The 27,484-nt window shown below is 37.9% G+C and overlaps 1 protein-coding gene across 11 annotated transcripts in view; it reads right to left on the bottom strand.

Annotated features, from left to right (window-relative positions):
- Positions 1-27,484, bottom strand: part of MBNL3 (muscleblind like splicing regulator 3) — a 109,337-nt gene that overhangs the window by 26,569 nt on the left and 55,284 nt on the right. The window contains exon 1 of one of the 11 annotated variants that reach the window (XM_046673269.1): positions 7,694-7,714. The exons of 9 other annotated variants lie outside the window; for them this stretch is intronic. Coding sequence is in view for 1 of the 2 variants with exons in the window: in XM_046673266.1 (XP_046529222.1) it covers positions 7,594-7,620 (27 nt within the window). In the remaining variant the exon portion in view is untranslated. One more of the 11 variants, XM_046673266.1, reaches the window with a different exon arrangement.

The following is a 27,484-nucleotide window of genomic DNA, read 5'->3' as shown; positions in this document are numbered from 1 at the left end:
AAGCAGAACTAAAACCCAGTTAGTCTGATTCCAGAACTCATTCTCTTAGCCAGTTTCTCTGCTCTACTTTGATATACATCGAGGTACGTTTACAATGTAAAATATTTTTAACTTATCTATATTTTTGTTTTATCGATTTGTTTATTGATGTTTTATTGGTGGTTTAAGCACTTCCAGACAGGATAATATGTCAGTCCTGTGGAATCAAACATGCCTTTGGTGTTGCCTAAATGCTGACACGGCTGCTAATTATGGTGTTTACTATGGGGTAGCAAAGGATGTCACTGGACAGGTATTTATCACATTGTCAAATGTGACCTGTTTTTGTGTTTAAGTCATGAGCACCACACAAGGCAGCTAATGATTCTCTCATTTGCACCAATAATCCTTTTAGGTTCACCATAATCCTTTTAAGACAAGTGCAACTGCAAGCAATTCTTCCCATAGATGCTAAAGTTCTTTACAGGGCATGAGCTTATTGGAGGGAGGGGTGGAGCAAAAAGGCAACGTTTTTTTTGAACCCAAGAGTGCAAGTTACTAGGCCACTTGAATTCCGAGGAGAAAATGAGTTAGTTCATCAAGTGTTTTCAACACATGCTATAAATTTTGCTTATTTATGATGTCTAAATATTTTACACAATCACTTCTCCATATTTAGTTATCTTGTTATTAAAGCATTCCTGTCATTTCACTGAACATCAAGGTGTCATTCAAAACTTTACAGAGCTATATAGAATGCTAGAGGAAACTCTGCCACCCCAAAATGTGTCTCTTTGGCATGAGGAAGTTTTTCTTGTACTTCCCCTTTAACTGCCTAAAGAATTCAGACAAAGAGTCTGTTCCAGGAAGGAGAGCTATCACCAGAGATCTCTACAAAGAACATGAGGTAGGCGTGGTAGACGGGAAAACTTACCAAGGCTGGTTTCATCAAAGTCCTCTCTGGGTCGCATTGTTTATGGATGGCCCAGCAAACATTTGTTTACCAAACATTTATTCTTTTCATTCTTGTTGTGAATTACCTTCCTTTCCTTTGAACTCCCAGACCCTTGTCCCCTTCTCCTTGGCTCAGGATGGCATATAAACCTCAATTGCCTGTCAGCAAACTTCATATCTTTGGGTTTCCCATACACACATCATTCAATTTTACTTTCTCTTGTTAATCTTTGTCATGTCAATTTAATTCTTAGACTAGCCAGAGGAACTTACAAGGGTAGAGGAGAAATTTTTTTTCCCTGACAATGCAAAACTAGATGCATTGCAACTTCTCTTTTAAATATTAGATCGCTGGGGCAAGGGGGCTCTATTATTTTACCTGCCCAGGCAAGAAGCTGAGTAGAACTTAAAACACGGCTTGAGAAACTAAAGAAGCCAGTACTGTTTTCTGTCAGGTTGGTCCTTATGTTTCTCTCACTGAGCAATTTATTTTTAATCGAATTAAATGATTTATAAAATCAAATAGTATCTTAGTATCAACGTACATTTACATTTCTCTGCACATTCCGGAAAAGGAAGAATTTATTGGTAGTAAGAGTTAAGAACGGTATTGACCCAATCTTCCTGAATTCATAAAAGTAGGCTAGGAATAGCTACATAATTTCAGCACATCTAAGGACTGTAGGGAAATCGTTATATGTGCTAAAAATCACAGTAATGGAGAGATTTTTCCTGTTAATGTGCCCCTTAAGAGAAAATATAAGCTTCTTTTTACACTTACCACGACACGAACCAAGGCAAAGATAGTCACAAGGATTTTAGTCCCTAGATTTTTCACCCTCCACCCAGCACAACTGAGGTTATCTGGCTCAGAATTAACAGCATGGGAGAAGCAGTGACACTTGGTGGCTTCCACAGCCAAGCATGCTACTTTATACTTTGGGTTTCTCTTCCTCCTCCCACACCCTAACATTAGAGATTTCCCCAAGGTTCAGCCCTAACTCCTCTGTTCTCCTCCAATCTCTTTTCCCTGGAGAAATGAAATTCTCGTAAAGTTTCATGTATCACAGCAATTGCCCAGATCTTAAATCTCTATCTCTGCCTGTGAGCCCTCTTCTTTATTTCAGTTCTTTTTATCACTAAGTGCAGCTGCATTTGGAAATCCTGCCCCCTAACCAAGTCTAAATAGCTTACTCCTGACCTTCCTTCCCCTTACACTATTTCTCCTCTTCCTGCATACTCACATTTAGGACCCTTGCTCCAGTTCCCATGCTTTGGGACAGTTACTAGCAGCAGTGAAAAAGAAATTAGGCACCTGCTGAGCAGGATTGCCTTGGGATCGCAAACCCACCTTGATAGCTTTTCCAGACAAGTGGCAAACACAACATTTAGGAGGTACACAATTTGTAACCCTCCTCCAAAAAAAGCTATATAATGAAGACTGTCTCTTATATTCAGGAATTCCAAACAATAGATCAGTTAAGAAAAAAGGAAAACATTGCAATTTTGCCATTTGTTATAATTTAGAGTTTTAACATCATTTACATTGAATGCAATCAGAGAGGAGGGAGGAAGGAAGGGAGGGAGAGAACACGGTGTATTTGGCACATTTCCTGCCAATCTACAGATAAAGAATTACTACCTGCCTTTGTGCTTTGACATTACCGTCCTTTACATGTAATAACTTTTCTTAAGCTTTTTCTTGGAAAACTAATGACATTTTTACAAAGCAAAAACAGTACACAGAAATGGAAAAAAAAGAGAATTACACTTTAAAAAGTACATAAGTTGGGCTATAAAACTAAAGTGTGGAATATGAGGCAGCATAGATTTTAAAAACTTATTTATCTTAGTTATGAGATTTTACTTGATTTATAAAGCATTCTCTTTTGAGTGACAGAATCCATAATTTAATTCTATAATAATGCAAATGCACAGCAATACTACCTTACCAGAAACTGCTACTTATGTTAAAGAAAGCTTGTAAAACACACACACACAAAATCTGCATTTTCTACCCAAACAATAAATGAGGAGACCAAATAATTTAATATCAATGTTATCTGTGGAAAACAATATTTCAAAAGAAAACCAAGCCCCTTTTTTTCAAAACGACTTTAGAACTCAGGGTAGTATATTTCTATGCGTAACACCTGGTGATAATAAATCTCTTCTGTATAGTACTCATTCTTCGAGAAGCCCAAACTTAATTACAGGCCAAAATATTTTAATTGGAGTTGGGGGGGGAAAAATTTGTTTTTAACATTTGCTAACATTTGCTTTTAGTCCTGGTAGAGGATTAAGGCTTTGGTAAACATCTATGGAACACAGTATGCAATCACCTATTGTTTTTAACCTTTGGAAAACGAATGACTATGGACTAGAAAGGTTCCAATCTTTTCCTTAGGACAGCTGAGCCTCTGAATGGGCCACAAGATCCCCTATCACACTGGGTCTGTAACAGCCCAGAAACTATCTTGGTCTAAAAAAAATCAGCCCTCAGGTTTCCCGAGTCAAGTCAATGGTGTCCCAAGCCCTCCTTCTAGACCCACAGAGTCAGAGATGCCACGTGCTCAGTGCAAGTTTCAGACCATGTCATAAATGACTCTACACATGCTGTACCTACAACAGTCGCCATCCACTAGCAGAGCTGGCTATATCCTAAAAACAGCAACAAAGGCTAGTCAGGACATGTAAATCTCTCTCTCCCTCCCCTACATACACACACGTTTAAAGAAGCATTGAAGAGATTAGAGTGCAAGCTCATTTACGCTCGCCTCAATTTCACTTCTTTTCCATTTCCTTTGGCCTTAAAAACAAATGATTCTCATCTGGTCTTTCACTATGTCACTGAGGTAAGAAATAGCAAAGTGATCCAATAGGAAAGCGATTCTCTGCTGAAGTAGGTCCTACTACACCTGTGAATTTTCCAGCTCCCCTTTTCCATCCACTCTCTTTGAAAATGCACCCAAAAAGCAGCAGGGGGAGAAAGCGGCCAATGAAATTTCTGAAATACATCTGCATCAAAAAGTTGATGACAGACAAAGGAAAAAGTTGCAGAGCATTTATAAAACCTCCAAAACTCAATCGATTTCCTTTTTCCTACCTTCAGGCTTTTCACAAATGAGTACAAAGCCTTTGACTGAGAGAGAAAAGTGCCATTGTAGAGATTCAAATCCCACCTAAGTCTTGGGAGTTATGAGAGTGAGTCTGTCAGATACAAGACTTCCCATGCACTTGGTGGTAAAAACCCTGTGAAGCGTACTTTTTTTATGTTCGTGAGAGAAAGCTCTACCATCCATCAGAATAAGAAAAGGGCCCTAGGAAGCTGAAAATTACCCTTTGTCAGTCACAGTATCTTAACAGAAACAGCTGTTTGCAGGATGCCTTGCTTCTTCAAATACATTTGGAATTATGGGGAAAAAAAACTCTCAAATACAATGATGAGTGGATTACCTTTACAAGGACATCTCATTGCTCGTCTAGACTACCAAGAGTTAAAAGTTAAATGTTAAATAAAGGCAATGAACAGATGATTTGTTCTATGACAAAAAGTCATGTTATTCCATTTTAATGATTATGTGTTAGATAAAAAATCCCATTGATTATATTGCCCTGCTGAAACATACTTACACGTGTACACATGGCTTCTTAGAGGAAGTAACAGTAATTTCAGAATTACAAATCATATGTACTACGTTGCCTGGTTCCTACATCACATCACAGATCTACTAAAGGCTAGGAACAATCTGAAAGAGCTAAAAGTGAGGCAACATCAACGCAAACTGAGTGTTAGCCAGATGTCCACATACTAATGACAAATTTCCTACTTTCTTCCTTTTAAAGTTGTATCTTTATAAAAATGGCTATCATCCGCATTATTTTCTCCTCCAATATTGTACCATCAATGAATATTGATAAATACACACAAAGAGCATCCTTAAAATCTTAAATCTTTTAATTTAAATTTGGCACGCAGACAAGAAATCTAAAAAAAATGTTTTTAATAAGCCATTTCCTGAATATAATGAAGGCAAAATTAATGAGGCTGAATATAGACCCCCATGAAGACAGCCAGCCAAGTACACTCCCTCACTGTAGTCAGCACTGCATTTCATGTCCTTATGTTGTTGAACTCTGATTTCTTTCCTTTTTTTTGGTGAGGAAGATTGGCCCTGAGCTAACATCTGTTGCCAACCTTCCCCCCCTTTTTTTTCCTCCCCAAAGTCTCAGTACATGGCTGTATATCCTAGTTGTAGGTCCTTCTAGCTCTTCTATGTGGGACGCTGCCTCAGCATGGCCTGATGAGCTGCGTGTAGATCCGCACCCAGGATTGGAACTGGTGAACCCGGGGCCACTGAAGTGGACCACGCGAACTTAACCACTATGCCACTGGGCCAGCCCTGGACTCTGCTTTCTTGACATCCATTCCATGTACACGTATACAGAGCAACAACTTTGGTGCAAACCAGACCGCAAGTTTGAATAGGTAAGAAGCTGGAAGGAGGCAGAAGAATTTTCTTGCCTATCTGCCTCAAGAAAGGTTTCAAATTGTAACCTCTAAAAGATGAAGGGAGGTGTTGGCTCAACAATCACACCATTGTTCTGAAACAGCCCACTAAGAGAACTTGATTACCAGAAACATGAAATTCAGGGCGGAACCGGATTTTAAGGAACATCTCTTGCACTTTTATCATACAGAGAAGGTGAAGGCCAGAGAGCCTTGTCCTAATTAACAAGCAGCTCAGTAAGGACAGAAGCCAAGTTTCCAGACTCTCACTACCCAATATGGATTTTCAGTTCAAATGACTCTTTCCCTGTAAAAATGTTCCTGAACCCATCTCCCCCTCCCCCACTCCCATTTATCTCTCCCTCTTTTGTGCCTCCAACTGCACCTTGTACTCAGTTTTATCTTAGCACTTATCACTGTGTACATGGATAAATTGTTTGCATGCCTATGTCCCCATTAGACTTTGAGCTTATCTAAAGGCAGGACTATATCTTTGAATCTCCAGGGATGTTTCTGTGCCTGGTGAGTGGTGACCACTTCATAAAAGTTTGCTGAATGAATGAATAAACTTTGTGAGAATAATTTTATAGGGCATAACACTAAGTCTGCCTTAGAAGCCTAATTGCTTCTCTTGCTATTTCCTTTCCTAAGTTCTTTCTTCTTCCTTCCTTTCTGAGGCTATTCCTGGTTGTCTGTTCCACATGAACCGTTATTCTATTCAGGTAGACAAAATAGCTATTTGGTGATTTTTTTTTTTTTTTTTGCTATGCATATATACTCTGAGGTGAACGTGATCGTCATGGCTGACAAATTCTGGTAATTCAGTATAACTAAACAGGAAAGGTCAGGAATTCATGAGGCACACAAACACAAACCCTGGTCTAATTCCAGAGGTCTGTGGCCACTAGGACCCTCGGAATACAGGGCCCCACAGAGGTGAATAAAGAAACCTGTAGCAGATTCATATTTAATCAGCAGCTGTGCCTGCCCAAGGGGAGCACTCCTTTTTGAGGGTCAGCTTAGAATAAACTGCCTTCTCCAACTGCTCCAACCCAACCCTCATTTCTCTGAACAAGCTGCAAGTCAGATGCCCTGAAGCTACTTAGACAAAGGTGGAATACAGGGCTTTAGGACAGTCACATCGGGTGGGGCCTTCTTGGGGCTCTCTACTGCAGACACATGCGCTGACTTCTTACAAGAAGAGTGTTTCTGTTCTACTTCAACACCCATGTTCAGCTGCATTCCCATTAAACATTTATTTTCAAAGAATGAGCTGGAAATTTTTCTTTGAAATTTTCTGAAGAGCAAGTAACACTAAGAAACTTAGTCGCTGTTCACAGTGAAACCAAGCCTCCCTCACCAAGACCCCAAATTTGTTTCCTGCTCCCTCCCCAATTTTTCCTCCCTGGTCTAGTCAAATACTTTCAATCGCTTTAGAAAAAATTAACTGAATATCTGTTCAATAATAAACTCCTCAAAAATGCATCATCTCTGAGAGTTTACAAAACAGCCAGCCAGACGCAAATTAAAACCCAGAGACAGTTGAAGCACGCTGGTACCAAGTTACCAAAAGTCAGAAGGCATTTCTGATGTTAAGCATTCATGGAAGCTGTCTTTAAAGTAGTTGATAGCTGCCAACATAAAATGTCATTAAAATACAGAAAAAAGGAAAGAAAAAATAATGGCATTCAATTTATTATTCCAACGAATAAAATACACATAAAATGATGCAACTTCAAAAAGCTACTTACTACATAGGTTTCATTATGAAACAACATAAAAGGGCATCTACCGGCCCCCTGTCAGTCAAATCTCCTGCTGTTAGGGTTCCCTCGCCTCCCTCTTCTGGCCACCCCATCCACTCACTTACCACAGCGATTTAGAACCAGGACAAAGAAGACACCAGCTGCTCGCACCCTTTCTTCCTGGCTAGGGCTTCTGCCTAGAACCCGATCTAGGATTGCCAGATTTATCAAATGAAAATACAGGACTCCCAATCAAATTTGAATTTCAGATAAACGATTAACAATTTTTTAGTGTCAGTATGCTCCATACAATATATTTTCTGCAACCCTCTCTCTACGTAATTCTACCCTGGTGAGTTGAGCTAAATAAAGGCAATCCTCAAAAACCCATTTTACCCCTTTTACCTTCAGGACATAAGCAGCCCCTTCCATGGAATCAGCCCAGGCTCTGTAAGGCCTTCAGTTGCCCAGAGCAAGGCAGGAGGCACTCGCAGCCCCAGCTTACCTGACCAGCTGCAAGGAATTTAAGGAAGTTGACTGTTGGAGAAAGCAATTTTTTATTCCATGGCTCCTCCCACCAAAAGCTTCACACGGCTCCCTACCCTGTCAGCCACTTTCCCACCCACAGTGGCGCAACTGTATATTCAAATGACTTTGATGCCTGCCTGCCAGAGCTCCTCCTTAGATTAGGATGAGGAAGGGCTTGGCGAGTGACCACCATGCCTAACTCCTGACTCCAAATTTATACAGATTTTTCGAACATGTGAATTTCACAGGAAGTTATGGCTTTTATGTTTTTAAGGTTTCTATTTGTGTGTAGGGGGGTGAGGAGGGCGGGTTAGGTTTTTTCCCTTAGCTCTGTCTGTGGAATACTCAAATTCAAGAAAAAATCATCCATCAAAGCCCAGGAAAATAACTGCTTAAGCACCATGTTTCTGTATGCACGTATAAGATGTATGCAGATACATATTCAAAACACGCAAAAAATGGTATGAATAGCCATTATTTGCATAGATGTCTTTTTCAGTCAAGCCTCGATTACTCATATTAGAAGAGAGGGAGAGGTAGAGGGGCACGGTTAATTCTAATGAACAAAATAATATATTCAGGAACTATGGCAATCTACAACAGCCTCATATGACACAATATGTATACCACAAGAGTGGTAATTGTGAACATTTACCGGACACAGTCCTTTATTTTTTATTCATTAAGAATACAGATTCCTTCATTGGAATTATCAAAGATTCAGAATTAGGTGAGCAAGAATGAAACTGTACTATACTGGGGAATTCTACATATTTATAGATAATATGTTTATAGAAACGTTAAATAGTAAAGCTGGAAAGGCTCTTAGAGATCGTTTAGTCCAGCTTTTGCCAGAGTGTGTACCACAGACCACTATTCTCAAGAGAGGAGCCTCAAAAACTGAGTTTCCTGGTTAAATACTTGTAAGAAACGACATACTATATTCCTCTCTTGGAAACTGACAATACACCAGAGCGTAGTAAATGTTCTCTCTCATACGTCCCACAGGAAAGAAATCCACTTCTTTTGTTAACTCAGCATTTCTCAACATAGTTTTAATCACAGAAACCATCCCCCTTTTTTCATAAAACACCTTTTACCATATCTCATTGGAGTATCCTAGTGAAAACATTGATCTAATTCAACTCCTTCCTACTAAAGCTCAAACCAAGACCCACGGCATTTTATAGGTCATTAGTTTTCTGTCATACTTTTCATTTGTATTTATTTCTCTTCTAAATAGAAAAATGGAGTGAACTCCAAAGAACTGGATCTTCCGCTGAAATGACATTTAACATTTTTGCCTATACTTGATCTTCCAAAAGCTAACAAGATGGAGATTTTTCCTATAATTGCTACAAAGAAAGATCCCGCAACTATCTTCCCAGCACCTCTTGCCAAAACTGTAAGTTCTGTCAGACCTTTCCAAATGGCTGCTGGGGCTTTCTTCTTTTGTTTGAATGCTTCAGTCAGGCGACTTCTCAAATAACAACTTCAAGCCTTCTAACTGGCTTTTTTACATTGTGACTTCTATCCCTTGAAACCATGCCAGTTACCTTAAGTTTTCCATGACTTAAGGGGCTCAAGTGAGTTTTAACTGCACTCAAACTTGGGAAGTCAGAAGGTATCTGGCAATCCCCTCAATTCCTGAGGGTCTTCGTTTTGCACTAAACTTTAACCTTGGGATTTCCACTTGGCAAAATTAAATTTCCTGTCTCTAAGTAAAAAGAAAGTTTCAAAGAAGAATTAAATTTAGACAAATACCTTGCAAACTTATAAGGAGAGTATAAAGTGAGAAAGGCACAGATTATTGCTCAGATTTAAATAATTTATCTTTACAGGGTTTAGTATGCTACTAAAAATAAATGAAATAATTATATCTCTATAGCCAGCCACGTGCCCCTCCACACAGAGGTTATATAGAGGGCAGATATAGTTATTGATTTACCTCTGCATTTTGAAATTAGAGGCACAAAGATGAAAATCAGTCCCACTTTTGCTAAATGTAAGTCTTCTTTCAGATAAAGAAATTTAAAAGCACGATATCAAAATGGTCGTTTACAGGGTCTCGCTAAATTCATAAGTGTACAATCATATGCAAACCCCCAACGGAGCCAAATGTATCCACTCTAAATTAAGTATTTTCCTCACACTCTTATTCAACTACCAAACTAATACCTAATGCGCAATTTCTAAGCAGAAAGTTTTACTTGGTGACATAGACCGTCATTACTTTGAGGCACGGACTAAGTTTACATTTTATTAATGATAATATATTTTTATCACCAAAAGTCTTATTGAAACCTTTGTGGTAACTTGTTATTAAAACCGTAGGCATTTTAGAGTATCAGACAAATCCCCAAATGCACTGCGTATTTAAAGAGGGCTGTTTTTAGCCAAGTGATTCTTTTAAAAAGCATCTGAAAATTAGGCCAACTTACTGTTTGTTTCTGTTCTGTGCAGATAAAAGCAAGCAATTTATTGATACAAATTTTCTCTTTTAAAAATAAAGATCTATCTTGCCTGGCTCGAATATCTCCCAAGTATATTAAGTTTCCAACAAAATGTGTTTCAGAGATGTGAACAGAATTGACAAAGTTCTAGATGAAACTACTGAGATTTTTTTTTTTTTAAATCTATGTTTTAAAACGATCCTCTCTCAGTCTAACTCAGTCAATATAGCAAGTTTGCTAAGTTCAACTTCTGCTTTCAGGGAACAGTTAATATTTGATGATGATGAAACTGTTCCTAGTATTTAAAGAACTGAACAAGTCCGTCCACAAACAATGTAACTAGACATCGAGTTAGTTTAAAGAAGATAAAACGATAAGTGGAGGTTTTCTGTTTGAAAATCAATCAATCTCTTAATCATAAACGTCTCATATCCTTACAGAGAAGGTGAAATAGAACCTCTGCCAAAGAATGCCTATCTCCAAATCTAAAACAAGGAAAAAATAAAGCAAAGCAAATAACAGTGAAGTTACTTAATTAGTTTTAAAATCTATTAATTGTACTCCCCAAGTCAGTTTAAACAGCTGGAACAAAAGTTATTGGGAGAATAGTACACTTGTACGAATGTGGTGTTTTTCAAAAACAGATATCCTCTGTATTAGGCACAAAAAGGTTTCTAGGGTCATTAGGGTCATGGTGATAGTCTGATTAGTGCCTTTTAGTTAGTGGAATCCTTAGTTTGGTGAGGGAAAAATAAAATAAAACAAATCTACTCTTGCTTCATTGCGCCTTCCCTGAAAATTGGAATAAAGTTGGACAATGTGTCTTTCTGAAAAAATAAAATGAATCCAGTTTATGTGTCCCTTATATAAGATAAATGAAATTCCCTTCTAGAAAAATATTTGATAAAGTGATACGGTGAAATAAACCAGGTAGTGTAAAACATCAGTGTGCCAATCTTTTACACTCATTTTTCTACTAAAGATAACTGGAACATTTAATTGGTTTTATTTTTTTTTTCATGTTTTTACATTGACTTTATATACCAGACTCTAGCATATAAGGTCAAATGACCCTTCAGATGTGAACTAATTCTGACTATTTATGAGTATGCTGGAGAATAATTGTAAATACAGCTTTAGCTCATGTTACTTGGCATGCGACAATTGTTGAAACAAATTTAGAGACCAGGTCGAGGCCCCTATAAAAGAGCTCATGTTCTTAACCAGTCCACTCTTGCTTCGTAATACTTTGGCATGTGCTAAACTGAGGAATGAGCTAGTTCAAGTATTTCTACTGTCTGGGCCACTATTTTCTCTCTAAGATTGTAACAAAGATTGCACATCAGCTGGCTGTTAGGTATGTCCAGAAACTATTTAAGTAGTGCCCCCTTTTCTGCAGGGGATACATTCCAAGACCCCCCGGTGGATGTCTGACACCACGGATAGTACTGAACGCTATGCATACTGGTTTTTCCTATACATGCATATTTGAGGTGTAACAGCAAAATTAGCACAAATTTCTTTTTCCTTCTTTAGAATTTCAGGGATAGAAGATTCATTCTTACTGTAGATCTTAGCAATCTCAGCAGACAATTTTTTTTCTTTCCTTATTAAGTTGACAACTTTCACCTTTTCACTTCAAGAAAGCACTTTATGGCTTCTCTTTGGCATAGATTGCCAGCATCACTCCTCTTGCTCTTTTAGGCCATTATTCAGTAAAATAAGGGTGGCTTGAGCACAAGCACCACTGTGATACCACGACAGTCGGTCTGATAACTGAGACAGCTACTAAGTGACCAACGAGCGTGTAGCATGTACAGTGTGGATACACTGGACAAAGGGATGATTCATGCCCTTGGCAGGATGGAGCAGGACAGCGTGAGATTTCACCATGCTACTCAGAACAGTGCACAATTTAAAACTTATGAATTGTTTATTTCTGGGATTTTCCATTTAATATTTTCAAACCACAGCTGACTGTGGGTAATTGAAACTGCAGAAAGTGAAATCACGGATAAGGAGGAACTACTGTAATAGACAAATGTATGGAAAGTGGGATGTTTTGTTACGTACCTAGGGATCTTGGGTGACTTGAAAACGAATAAGATAAACTAACTGTCCAATTTTTTTATATCCACCTGAATAATCACAGCTAATTTTATTGTGTGTTTACCACGTGTTCAAAGTGCTCTACATGCATGAAGTCTTTCATCCTTACCGAAGTAGAACATTAGTACAAACACGTCCTCTCTTAGCACAGCTTTTTAGTAAATGTTTGCACAGTTTTGCCAGTTGGTTTGGAAGAAGCAGTGTCATATTATCAGGAGTCGGGTTATGAGAGCTTAAGCACCAACGACCACGGCCTAACAAAAGTAACAGTCCAGCAGAACCCCATGGATATAAAGAACAGACGGAAGTGGGGCTCAGCTAAAGAATTGGTTGTGTGCATTTTGTGACTATTATTACCACCCTAGAAGAAGAATCTTTTAAAAACACAGTAGTGCCATTTAGAGGCAGGTTTACTCAGACTACAAACATCTAAGTGCTGTAGGTTCAATACTATCACAGAGCAGAGAAACTCTCCAAACAATGACAAAAGATCGACCTTATCACACAGTAGTACAAGGTGTTCTTCTGAAGCATTTCATTCCACTAAGAGCACAGGCAAATGAGAATTCACATTCCCTGCACACACCACCTCACAAAAGACTACACGACTAAAAGATCAGTTTTAATGGGGATCTGATTTAAATGACCAGAGAATGTATAAACTTTGAAATGGCAAAGTAAGGTGATGAGTTGTGGGCCTGGGAATAAGTTTGACTTTTCTAGTGCTTCAGACGTAGCCTATGAACAAGAGCTATGTTTACTTATCCTCTTTTCTATATTGCCAATTTATTTTTGGTTAAGTAGACATTATTTTGAAACTAATACTAAAGACTTCAAATGCAAATCAATATGTGCATGCATCAGGTAAACATGTCAATAATATAAACATACCAATTCTATTCAATATAACTTATCATTTAGGTTTTTCCACAGCTTTTAAAAAACAAAGTGCTAGAGATATTTGCTGATGATAGTAGGGAATCTGGATCTCATAATAAATGACTGGACAATTGAACATGCAGAATCCAAAAGTGTATTTATACTTTTAAAGACAACAAAAGACAACATGATAGGGAAAATAATAATGATAACAAATAAACCCACTGTTGAAACCAATTAACTGCTGTGAACCACATCACAGGCTATTAATACTTTGACTGCTCATGCATTAGTTCCTAGACAAAGCAGGAATAAATCTAAATTGTAATATGAATGCAGTATTTTATTAGAAAGAGTGCTAGACTGGAATTTAAGTACCCTGGATTCTAATTACCTTAGATCATGGCTAAATTATTTTCCAATTCTGTTAATTTTTCTGGGAATAATTCCTGCCCCTATATACCCCATAGGTACTTTGAAAGACTAAAGGGAAAAAGTGAAATTTAGTATACTTTGGAAGTATAAGCAGTACAAAAAGTAAAAAAAAAAATATTTACTTTATTAGTTCTTTACAATAGAACTAAAATTGTTACTGTTAATTAGGTATAAAAAATACGACAGATTACAAATTATGTTTTATCATTTTACCTCTCCACAAAAGATAATGCATTATTATATGAATAATTCTTGATTCTGTGAGTAATATTAGTTATCATGTGCCTAGGGAGGGCATTTATATACAATGTTAAAAAACCAAGGACACTTCTTTTCTTGCAACTGGATATTGTTAAACAGTTATTGCTCCCACAGCTCAGTGGTATGTTGGGTGAAAGGGCAGAGGATAAAGAAGCAGATCCAGGCTTTAATCTTATCCTTGCAAATAACTGAAAAGAGGAAAGAATTATTGCTCCCTTTTCAACTGGCAAAAAGCCAGTGCCTACTTGGGAGACCAGTTTATCAAGTCAAGAGACACTTTCGTATCATCACAAGTTTCTTACTTGAAGATCTCACATAATAAAATTCACTTTAGAATCATAATGAATAAAACATTCAAAGTAATTTCTACTATATGAAAAAGTTTGGAGCATCACACTTTTTGGTTGGTGCTTTTAAAATTTTTATTTTGCTACAACTGCTGTTATATTTTATTTATAACACATATTAAAATTATAAAAAGAAAACAGGCAAGTCATTTTTTCCTGGGAAGTTAGGAGGATAAAACAAAACAAATAGTACACTATAAGAGAAGATGTTAATGGTGCTTAAAATACTAACAAGTACTTAATTATAGTAAATGGATTTTGAATATTATTTATATAAATTGGTAAAATGATAAAATTGAATCTCATTATAAAATGGTCTATAAATGTTTAAGCTAATTTTCATTTTTATTTTTCATCTCAATGGGCCAATCTCTTAAAAGTCAAGATTGACTCATACAAATGTGAAACACGTTTGAATATGTTATATATATACACACACACATATATATTTCCATTGTAAAAAACTAATAAATATTTATTATATATATGCCCTCTTGTTCCCACACTTGCTGAATATAAAATATTCAAAGTCCACTTGTGGCAGCTAGCAACACCTACAATGGAGCTTTTGGGGTATACAGAAAAAGTCACTAATTTTTCCAAAGGGTTATAATAGACAAATAATGAAAATAAATTTTTTCTTTTTGGTTTTAGACACCATGTTATTCTTGCCCAACTACTTGTGATGTCATGTTCCATGAAGAGTTTCTACATGCTCCACAAAAATAGGGTTCTGAAGTCAAAGAATTTTGAGAAATGTTTAGTTAAACCGAACTAAACTGCTGTCTTTCGTGCAGTAAGTCTCAGAGCCTTATCTCAGCTGATAAGCATTGTGGTACTCCTTGGGGGAGAAATATAATAAGCTTCCCAAAGATAGATAAGTCTTCCAGAATAGACACCTTTTTCTTTCCACCAGATCTGAATTTAAACAATAACCCAAGAATGAGGCTGCTTGAAAAAAAGTGGAAAAAAAGGAAGAAAGCAGCATTGGGGGAACAATATAGAATGCTGAGAATTCTGAAACTGAGAAACATCATCCTTAGTGGATGCTCTCCTGGACTGTTAGTTTTCTTTAAACTAATGATTCTCAAACTTGAGTGTTCATCAGAATCACCAGGGGGCTTCTTCAAACACAGACTGTCAGATCCACCTCCAGAGTTTCCGATTCAGCAGGTCTGGGGTGAGGCCTGAGAAATCACATTTTTAACCAATTCCCAGATGAAGCTGATGCTGCCAGTGTCTGCCAACACTTCTGAGAACCTCTGCTCTATGGGAATACTGTCCTATCCAACAATGGATTTAGCTATTTACCACGCATTTCCTTATGTTACTGATCAGTTTCTGAAAGGTCATATCAAAGGGATTTTGATATCTTAATTCCACATCCCCGACCTCAGTATTAATGTTAGCAGTCATATAAAAGAAGGCCAGCCCAGATCATGTTGGGCAACCCCAAAAAGGGTTGGGGTTTTCAAAATCTATTCTACCACTCCTAGGAAACATATTCATTTTCTTTTGACAAAGCAGTGCTATTAGATGTACAGGTAAGTATATAAGAGCTCTGTATTCCACGTTGCTTTACATTTGCTCTACAAACCTCCCCAGAGAGTCCTTCTAAAAGTTTGCTATGTACCCAAATTTAAGCTGATAAAGGATTTCCTAGTAAATTCTCCTCAGCTCTCCAATAAATTAATACCTTTACTCACTGCAGAAGCCACACTCATTTGAAAGCCTTACACCTTCTCCTCACCCCAAAAAAGACATCTGGAAAAACACAAGCTGAAAAGAGGAAATATTTTTACATCAAATAAGCAAACAACCCGGTGCTGACCACAGCACTTCAGCATGGATAATCAAAAGCTGAAGTATCGATAGATTCCCAAACCTCAAAGCAAGCACCGAATACAAAGTTCATCAGATGTACCCTGCAGTGATGCAGCAAGGAAACAGTACATTTCATACAACACTCCCTCCTTTCTAAAGAGTTCCAAGTATCTGTTACTCTGTCCTTTCTGTATTAAGAGTAGTCTCCCCAGCACTTAAGTTTACTTCTGGGTATCACTGGAAGCCTGTTTAAAACTGAGACCCCCTGGTTTGCAATACCGGAGTGCTTGCAATACATTAACACACTTAAATGAAAAACACCCAGATAGCCTAATAAGCAACAAATAAGAGATTCAGAAACAGAATTAGCCCCTTCCCTTGCTCCCTGGCTCGCTCACTAGTTATATAACTACACTTTCAAAACGGCTTGGAAAAAACTTACAAGAAAGATACAGTTCCAATAAGATCGCTATCACAAGCCTAAAGAGTAAGAGTGATATAATGAGGAAGGTGGGATGATAGGAATAATTATATCAAAAGCTTCCAAAATCTAGACTAAGGTTAATTGCTTCAGCAGGGCCCTAAATGTAGCTCTGAGCTTTCTGGCAACCATAGTAAGTAGGAAAATGTATTGAATTGCCTTGTCCTCACTGCCTGATAAAAGAAAAGTATACTGGTTAATGAGCACCTCTCTGTAAAAAGACTGCTGGATACTGTGGAAGACACAAAGAAGAATAGGACGTGGAACCTGCTGCCTACAAGGACTTTACATAGCTTATCTCTCTTGCAACTGCAGAGGCATAAAGAATGTTGCTGAGAGGGGCTCTAGCGCTTAACATAAAGGGGCAGAAATCAAAGGTGACTAGGGGTGCACGTTTAGTGGTCCTGTTGAGGAGGAGGAGCAAGTGTGCTGGGGAGAATGAGACTTCTCTGAGCCATAATTAATCACAGCTCTTCATTTTTACTTCAAGGAAAGCTGAGGAGCTTATAATGGAAAATGGAAAATATGTGATAAAAATGGCACAAGTAGTTCCTCTCCCTGGGGGAGTCTTACTTTCTCTATCACTTCCTTTTCATTACTTTGTTATTTTATTCATTACACCTTCATTCTGGTTCTGTTTCACATACGGTATTACTGGAGCTGAAGTATTTCAGAATGAAAAGGCTTTCTCAATAGGTGTCTCCGAATTTCTTTCTTTGTTTTTTCTCCACAATCTCTGACTCGGAAGCAATGTCATTTTTTCTTATGAGTTTCTCTAGTGGGAGAATAGGAAATTTGGGGAAGAAACAAATGAAAGATGATTAAATATGTTTTATCAATAATACTTCAAAGATGGAGTAAATGTCAAGTGCCACCAAAGTTAGGTCTTGCGAATTTGGGAAAAGTGAGAGACAGTCTTGGTTTCGTTTTAGCTGTCAGTTTCCTATTAACATACACAAGTCATAATTATGGATATTATTGCAAAATATTAACGACATCAGCTGAATGCTGCTAATTACTTAAAATCATTTTAAGCTTCCTTCTTTATTGAAACACTTTTCTAAAATGTTCCAGCAACCTTTCCTGTGTTTGAAAGTAGAGTCAAACCTGAATCAGATCTTGATTACTGAGGACTGCACCCAAGGCCTCAGGATCATCTGTTCTGAAAAACAGAAATCACTGTGCAGAAATGGAAATGAAGATGAAGAAGGTATAAGAAATTGAGTTGACCGCACAAACTCCAAGATACAATTCATAAGCCTAGAGATCCTTTTTTTAAAAAATCTTGAAATTACCTTCCCATTAGTTATTATTTTCCCATTTCTCTTAAATACAGATGACTTGGACTAAGTTCTAGTTATTGAGGGCTCTGGTTAAGTTTATCTAAAAACGTCAACGCATGGGTTCTCTCTCTGAGAATTTTTCTTTGCCTTTCTATGCTCAAACTCTTCCGACTTTTAAAAAGCACTGTACATTCAGAGCAATAGTTATTAAACTTTAAATATAATTTTTATTGGACTAGGCAGTCACATTTTACACAAAACCCTTTCCTGAAGACTATGACCTTGTACTTGACTCAAAATGACTTTATTAGCACTAATCATGCTTCCAAGAATATCTTGATTCGCAAGTTAGTCGTCTGCTGTAAAATTCAATTTCAAACATTTTAAGGCAAAAAGAAATGCTTAAATTTTACGGGATTATCACACTAATTACTTTAAAATAATATTTAATGGTTTCCACTCAGCAAAATTTTTAAAAATCCATATATAGGGTAAAAGCACTCAAAGTGCAACATTTGGAGAACATCCCACAGCATTTGGCCAAAGAACATTTCTATAACGCTAAGGGACAGAATTAAATTTGCAAAAACCAGCGATCTGTAGGCCGTCAAATCTAGATTAAAATGTGATCGAGTGAGGAAAGTCGGCACATGGGTGTATACAATTTTCATTCATATTTAGGTAAAAACTGAACTAGGGTTGGAAGTACAGATGCAGATGGAGAGATGACTGGGTACCTTGTGGGTGAAGCCGTATTTATTCTCTCTCTCTCAAAGTGATTCAACAATCTCACGTGTCATTCAACAAATACTTTTCCAAGCTCCTAATATGTGCTATATATACTGGGCACAAAAGATGCACTAGTAAACAAGACAGCATCTAATGTGAAATCAAAAAACCTACAGCAGACCTTTACTTAAAATTCAATGAAATAGGATACTAAGGTGAACACAACAGCAGTAGGCTGGAGTAGAATGTCAAGCCCCTTTTACTTGACCATGTTGACTTTAGCAGCATCGCAACTCCATCACTGGCTTTCCCTTCCCATTGCCACCATCTAATTCAAATTTTTATCATTTCATACCTTCAATACCTCAACAGCTTTCTGAGAGATTCCCCTCTTGCCAGTCCCTTTCCTCTACCAATTCATCTTGTATAGGTTGATGATGTCATTTCTCTACTTAAAAATTGTCAGATTCCTTACAGCTACAACATAAAGTTCAAACTCCTCACTGACTTTTAAGGCTACTCCTCTGCCAACACAAGCTCTATGCTTCAGCCAGCCTACTTAACATTCAACTCCCCAAACATGCATCACAGTTTTCCCTCTTACGCCTTGCTGTAGTTATAACCTCTGCCTGGAATACCTTTCTATCCCTCCTTCAAAGAATACCTCAAACAGTACCTCTCCCATGACTGCATCTTTAGCCACCACAGCTGGATGTAATCCCAGCCCCTGCCTCTCCCCTCGGACTCTTTCAGTGGTTAGTTTGTACCTGGCTTATGGCACACAACACAAGCAGTTTCATATTAAGAGGTCAGGCAAGGACCATGTCTTCCATAACTTTGTATTCTGCACAGTATTGAGCCTTGTGCCTAACAAGTAATAGGTTTGAATAAATGTTTGTTGCATGAATCACTTCTTTGGGGAATTGAATGTATATAGAACTCTTAATGGATTTAACAGGGCTTTCAGCATTAAATGACCCCCGACATTTATAAAATCCTTGTAGTAAACCACACCAATAGTCCTACAAATGGAGTGCTGCTGCTTGCTCTTGTTTGAAGAGAAACAAGTAGTAGGACTCCCACGTCTTGCTCAAGGCCACACAAGGAGACCTTGCTGAGCTGTTGTTACAAGGCAGCGTTTTCTATGTTTATGCCACTTGCTGATAATCATGCTTAGTTTCAAATATGTCCATGGTTACATCTGCAGTTCACCCAAGAAAGAGGCATTTATCAAGACTACTTCTAAGGCTTCTTTGAAAAATTAGATAATATTCCAAAAGATATACAATGAACTATTAGTCAGTCACGAGAAAGAAGGAAATCCTGCCACCTGTGACAACATGGATGGACCTTGAGGGCATTATGCTAAGTGAAATAAGCCAAATAGAGAAAGACAAATATTGTATAATCTCACTTTTGTGTCGAATCTAAAAAAGCCAAACTCACAGAACAGAGAGTAGAATGGAGGTTACCAGGGGCTATGGGGTGGGGGACATGGGGAGATGTTGGTCAAAGGGTACAAACTTCCAGTTAGAAGATGAATAAGTTCTGGGGATCTAATGTACAGCATGGTGACTATAGTGAACAATACTGTATTGTATATTTGAAAGGTGCTAAGAGAGTAAATCTTGAATGTTCTCGCCACAAAAAAGAGTAATTATGTGAGGCGAGAGAAGTGTTCACTAACCTTATTTTGGTAATCATTTCACAATATATACTTGTATCCAATTATCATGTTATACATCTTAAACTTCCACAATGTTGTATGCCAATTATACCTCAATAAAGCTGGAAAAAATAAATCCTTACTCCAGTGCGGTACTTGCAAAATAAAAATGGACAAAATTTTTTAAGTTTTTAAATTTTTCAGTTACTTGGAAGTTAACATTGAATTTGTTTCTATATAGAATGATTTCCTGGCTAATAGAAAAAGCAAAATAACCAAGAAATTGCAAAACCTCTAGAGATTGTGGTTTTACAGACCTGGGAAAAATTTTAAGTCCAGTTAGCGGAGCATGTGATAAGCATAAACATTAACAACAGAAAAATAACTTGTGGGCTAGGTATTTATCAAATGTTTAAAACAAGAACACAGAGTTCTTGAAGATATTAAACATTCTCAAATTGTTACTTCAGTGTCACTATCTTTCATAAACAAGAAGAACAAAAATTTGAAGGCCATGTGGTGTTAAAAGAATGTCACCTTAAAAGATGTAGTCTTCATAAAGTATTTAGAACTGAGTAAGACATGACTGATTCTACCGTGCTGTTGCTCAATATCACTAGATGCATATAAAAGATGGGTGAAGAGTTTAAAGGCACAGAGGAAAAGGGTTTCTGTGTGCATTTCTGCATGCTCAAGACAGAAATTAGAACCTTACGACTATAAAGCTAGCTAGCAAGTCATGGCTGACACATAGGCTATGTCTTAGTTTATGGAATTTTTCCTATTTAACGTATTTAACAGTTATATTACTGTGGTCTTTACATTTTCAAACTTACGGATGTGTGTGGAAATTCCCTTCACTCTCCACTTTACCCACAAGAACATGGGTAGGAGCAAAAGGCTAATTTCTTTTCTACCAATTTTCAGCGAATAAATAAAAATTTGAGTTTCAACAGAAAAACATACCCATTTACAACGGAAAAAAATCCAATTTAAAGCATACATTTAAACGCCTATGTCCAAGTTATAGCTGCAAGAATTGACAGATCCTGCAGCCATATCTTCTTAACTAAATAATAGATTAGGCATGACACTAGTAGCAATATTATACAAACTCATCACAAACAAGATATTAAAAAAATAATTTACTCTAACTCTAGAGATAGCACGGTTAAGTCCAAGTAGTGGAGATTATTTAGAAAATAAAAGGTTGAGGAAAAATGGAATCATTTACTGACTTTTAAGAAAACAATATCAAGAAAGAGGAAAAAGTTGAAGTTACACTTCTAATTACATCTAGCAATAAAACTTGACCCTGTGGTGAGAATTGAAGGCACAGAAATAAAAGCATTGAAAACCCAAGGAGGATTCAAATCTGGATTATATAGCAGCAACAACAAAAAACATACATTCAAGAAACTGAAAACTGATTACGTAGAGGGAGAAATACAGCAGAAAATGAAAAGGTTATTTACAGATAATGAGGAAAGAACAGATGGCTAAGATTCCTCTGAAATATACAACCCTGTAGGTCAAAACTCAAGCGGCAGCCTGAGATAGAGGAAAACACAGTGACCTTGGGGATGTTACAAGCAGAAGGCTAATCTGTAAGGGCAAACAGAGCAGTAAGTAAATGTTGTTCTATCAATAAAGTCATGTTTCTAGAGGAACTAATGGCTATTTCCAGATACGCAGAAGTACTTTGTATCCACATTTCACAAAAACTTGAAACAGAGAAAAAGACAATCTTTGTAATGACTTCATATAGCTATGTGACATGAAGAGAATTACTTAATGATCAAGTAGGATCCGGTCTATATTTCTTTACCACGTGAGAGTTTCTTCCAAACAAAAGAGTTGACATATAGCAGATGTTCTCAAACTTGAGATTTTCAAATCTCTCATATTAAACAGGGTTCCTGTGGCAAAGGGTTAATCTTAATGTATCAAATTGCGGTTGATATCACAAGTCCTTTCTCACCATGTGGCCAATCGCAACTTTGGCTTTGAGGTGGAGAGAGAAACGATCTTGAGCTATGTTCCCATAAACAACATATTAAATGAATTGGGTTAGATTCCAAGTTACTTTACAAAACAATATTTGACCCATAATAAGGCTTAACTGCTACTGCAATATTTCAGTTGATCTGTGACAGGTACCTCCCTTGCTGGCCAGGACATTGTACTAATGAGTACATAACAGAATCAGACATCAAAGAGTTTCATGCAGTGAAGACGTACATGATCCACAGCCACTTATAATACTCAGTTCTTGCTGGCTAACTCAGCAATGCAAGGTTTGTGGAGAAGGATGGACGAGAGAGTCAAGACAGCTCAGGGCTCTGACTCTCAGTGATTAAGCAAAGTTTAGTATTACTAAGTTAGATAACTTTGTCTAAAAATAAAAAACGCTCTGCCTCTCTTCCTCCTCAAAATCAATAGCCCAGATGATTGTCAAATAACAAAATATGAACCTTAATTTAAAGTCTTAATCTAAATACAGTATCATGAAACAATAAATGAGGAAGGGGTTAGGAAAGGGAAAGTTGGCTTTTCGTCCCTTTTGAAGTGCATAAGGTGAAGGAGAACCACAAGACTTCGCGGGCAGTGTATCCCAACGTCATGTGGGGCAGTCTGGCCATTATAAGGGCCAGATGCTTTTGATTTCGTAAAACAATAGCCCAAGTGATGTTTTCTCCTTTTTTTCCTTCTCCACAGGGGGGAAAAACCTAAAATGACTGAAAGAACACTGGCGTCCTCAGGCTCTTTGCTAACTGCTTCTGTGACCTTGGGCGAGTTACTCCTCCTCTGTGGATCTGCAGTTCCTCATCTGAAAATTGAAACAATTTGAACTGAATGGTCTTCCTTCTACAGCCAAAAATCTTGATTTTTCTAGGTCTGTGAAGCGCTGTTATGGGTATAAATGATCTCTTAACTATTTAATTATTTGACTCATTCAGCTAGTTGGGGTCAGTCCCAGGATCACCCACTGCACAAATTTCAGAGTTTTTCCATTACCATACCCAAAGTTTAAAAAAGAAAGAAAAATGTAAAGAAACAATACCCCACTGTATTTCTGAGCATCAAACGACAGGAGATGCATGTGTAAAAGTAAAAAAGCTAACTTTTTAAAACATTTTATCTCAAAATAACTTTAGACTTGCAGAAAAATTGCAAAAATGGTACAAAGAATCCCAGCATACCCTTCACTCAGATTCCTATAATGTCAACAACTTACATACCAAACATAGCACAGTTATCAGAACCAGGAAACTAACTCTAGCACAATACCATTAAGTAAACCAGAGACCTTATTTGAATTTCACCAATTTTCCCCATAATGTTCTTCCTCTGTTCCAGGATCTAATCCAGGATCCCATATTGAGCTTACTTGTCATGTCTCCTTAGTCTCCTCCAATCTGTGACAGTTCCTCAGTGACCTTCATGACCTTGACACTGGCCATTGGGAGCTCCTTCACATTGGCTCCTGTGTCCTCTTGTCATGCCCTACCCCTTTTTGAGCACTGCCTTACTTTCTGGCACCACAAGACACTACAGGTTCACTTGTATTTTCCTGCCCTGGTCCAGCATCAGCCATTACTCCAAGGAGCCCTGGTTCCTTTGTTGAAGAATGGTATTAGAAAGCAGGATCCGCGTGCTAGATGTGCTTCTTACTATTGGGGTGTCCTTGCTTCTGGGTCCTCCTAAGACAGAGCTAGCATATAGAAGCATGCATACTAACCCATGTACACACACATCTATATTTATTTTTGTACTTGTCTGTCTGTATACATATAAAAACAAAGCTGAGTTCATACTGATGTCTCCATTCTAATGCATATCACCAATTCATCCTAGCTTTCTCCTTTTCCTTATTTTTAACTCTTCTCTGATGGTGAGAAACTTGGCTACCTTTATCTACTCTCTACTCACTTATTTGTTCAACCCTAGTATCCCCATAAAGTACTTACATATGCTTGTAACAGATTTATAACCAGAGCCCAGTATTTGTGTGCAATTCTGTTCATCTTTAATATAAATATAGCACATCTAGGTTTCTTTTGATTAATGTCAGCATGCTATATCTTTTCCCATCCTTTTACTTTTAATATTTTTAACTAAAAAAAAGCAAGGAGAAAAGTATAAACAAATGGGACTTCATCAGACTAAAGAGCTTCTTCAAGGCAAAGGAAAACAGGATTGAAACAAAAAAACAACCCACTAACTGGGAAAAAATATTTGCAAGTCATACATCTGACAAAGGCTTAATATCCATAATATATAAAGAACTCACACAACTCAACAACAAAAAATTAAACAACCTGATCAAAAGATGGGCAGGGGACATGAACAGACATTTCTCCAAAGAAGATATATGGATGGCCAATAGGCACATGAAAAGATGTTCATCATCGCTGATAATCAGGGAAATGCAAATCAAAACTACACTAAGATATCACCTTACATCCATTAGAATGACAAAAATAACTAAAACAAATAGTAACAAATGTTGGAGAGGTTGTGGAGAAAAAGGAACCCTCATACACAGCTGGTGGGAATGCAAACTGGTGCAGCCAAACATACTGTTTGTATGGCAAACAGTATGGAGATTCCTCAAAAAATTAAAAATAGAACTACCATACTATCCAGCTATCCCACTACTGGGTATCTATCCAAAGAACCTGAAATCAGCAATTCCAAAAGTCCCATGCACCCCTATGTTCATTGCAGCATTATTTATAATAGCCAAGATGTGGAAGCAACCTAAGTGCCCATTAACTGATGATTGGATAAAGAAGATGTGGTATATATACACAATGGAATACTACTCAGCCATAAAAAAGAACAAAATTGTCCCATTTGCAACAACATGGACGGACCTGGAGGGAATTATGTTAAGTGAAATAAGCCAGATAGAGAAGGACAATCTCTGTATGACTCCACTCATATGAGGCATTTAAACATGTGGACAAAGAGAACAGATTAGTGGCTACCAGGGGAAAGGTGGGGTGGGGGGTGGGCACAGAAGGTGAAGGATTGCACCTACAACACGAACGACAAACATTAATGTACAACTGAAATTTCACAAGATTGTAACCTATCATTAACTCAATAAAAAATTTAAAAAAATTTAAAAACAGGAGAACTATGCTACTATTTGTGTAAAATAAGGGAGAATAAGTATGTATACATTTGCACGTATATACATAAAATGTCTACAGGAGAGAAAACTAAATATATTGGTTGGGAAGTCAACAGGTTAACTGGAGAAAAGAGATGACAGAGAAACTTCACTGCCTACCCTTTTACACTTCATTTTTTTTACTTTTTTGAGATACTATTCATATGCCATAAAGTTCAACCTTTAAAACGTACACACAAACGGTTTTTAGCATATTCACCAAGTTGTGCAACCATTACTACTATCTACCCCCGGAATATTTTCATCACCCCAAAAAGAAACCTTGTACCAATTAGCAGTCCCTACCCACTGTGCCCTCACTCCTTCTCCCCTTCCCCGCAATGCCCCTGGCAAACACTAATCTGCTTTCTGCCTCTATGGATTCGCCAATTCTGGATATTTCATATAAGTAATCATACAACATGTAGTTTTTCTGAACTGTCTTTCTTCACTTAGCACCATGTTTCAAAGGTTCATCCACGTTGTAGAATGTATCAGTACAATAGTTCCCCTTATCCATGGGGCATATGTTCCAAGACCCCAAGTGGATGTCTGATACCACAGATAGTACCAAACTCTATATGTACTATGTTTTTCCCTATATATACATATTTGAGGGGTAACAATAAAACTAGCACAAATTTTTTTTCTTTCTTCACAATTTCACAGATACAAGATTCATTCTTACCACAGATTTTAGCAACCTTAGCATATGATTTTCTTTCTCTTTTCTTATTAAGTCAAGAACTTGGACCTTTTTACATAAAGGAAGCACTTTATGGCTTCTCTTTGGCATATCTGAATTGCCAGCATCACTCCTCTTGTACTTTGGGGCCATTATTAAGTAAAATAAGGGTGATTTGAACACAAGCACTGCGATACCACAACAGTTGATCTGATAACGAGGCGGCTACTAAGTGATTAACGAGCAAGCAGTGTATACAGCGTGGAGACCCTGGACAAAGGGATGGAATGGGACAGTGTCAGATTTCATCACACTACTCAGAACGGCGCGCAATTTAAAAACTGATGAATTGTTTATTTCTGGAATTTGCCATTTAATATTTTCAGACTGCAGTTGACCTCTGGTAACTGAAATCTTAGCAAGCGAAATCGTGGATAAGGGGGGACTACGGTACTTCATTCTTTCTTATACCTGAATCATATTCTATGTATGTATAAACCACATTTTGTATATTCATCAATTGACGACTATTTGTTTTTCAAAATTTTGAATTATGAAAATATACATCAATTCATACATTAAATTTTTTAAAAAGAAACAACCCCCTCCTAAAAATAAAAAAAATTAAAGAGTTAAAAATAATATCATTAGGTAAATAACATATGACAAAGAATAACATATGGAAAAGTTTTGCTTGGTGATTTGCCAGGGGACTCACAAGCCTCAGTAGAAGGTTATACTAATGGCTAAGATTTACTACAGCAAAGGATACAGAGCAGAAGCAGCAGGAAAAAGACACACACATCAGAAGAGTCCAGAGAAGGCCAGCACAGGCTTCCACTGTCCTTCCTCATCTGAGACCACACAGGACGTGCTCTCTCTCTCTTTCTCTGAGTCTTCACCAGGATCTACACAGCCCTACGTGATCTCCCCCAACGCATTACCTCTCTGACCTCATCCGCTCCCGCTCTCCCCCTTCATCCGTCTGCTCCAGCCACCCGCTTGACCCTGATGTTTGTTCCTCAAACACACCAGCCTCACTCCTGCTTTGGGGCCTTTGCTGTTACTGTCCTCTTTGCCTGGAATGTTCTCAGAAGTGCTCACAGCTCACTCCCTCACCTCCTTCACGCCTCTCCTCAAATAGCACCCCATCAGAGAGGCCTTCCTGACCATTTTCTCAAGAACAGCAGTCCCGGCCGTTCTTTCTGCCCTCTCCCTGCTTCATTTTTCTTCATACCTGACAATGTGTCCTTAACCTGAACACTTCCTTCCTTTTTGCCTGCCTGTCCCCCAACTAGACTGCCTGCTCCATGGGGACAGGGACTGCTTCCCGTCCACTGCCAGGTCCCGGGCCCGGCCTGCTGCATGGGGACAGGGACCGCTTCCCGTCCACTGCCAGGTCCCGGGCCCGGCCTGCTCCATGGGGACAGGGAC

The sequence above is a fragment of the Equus quagga genome, chromosome 10 (assembly GCF_021613505.1).
Source record: "Equus quagga isolate Etosha38 chromosome 10, UCLA_HA_Equagga_1.0, whole genome shotgun sequence".
Taxonomy (NCBI): Eukaryota; Metazoa; Chordata; class Mammalia; order Perissodactyla; family Equidae; genus Equus; species Equus quagga.
Note: the sequence above shows the minus strand (reverse complement) of the source record. Positions and strands in the feature narration are given on the sequence as shown.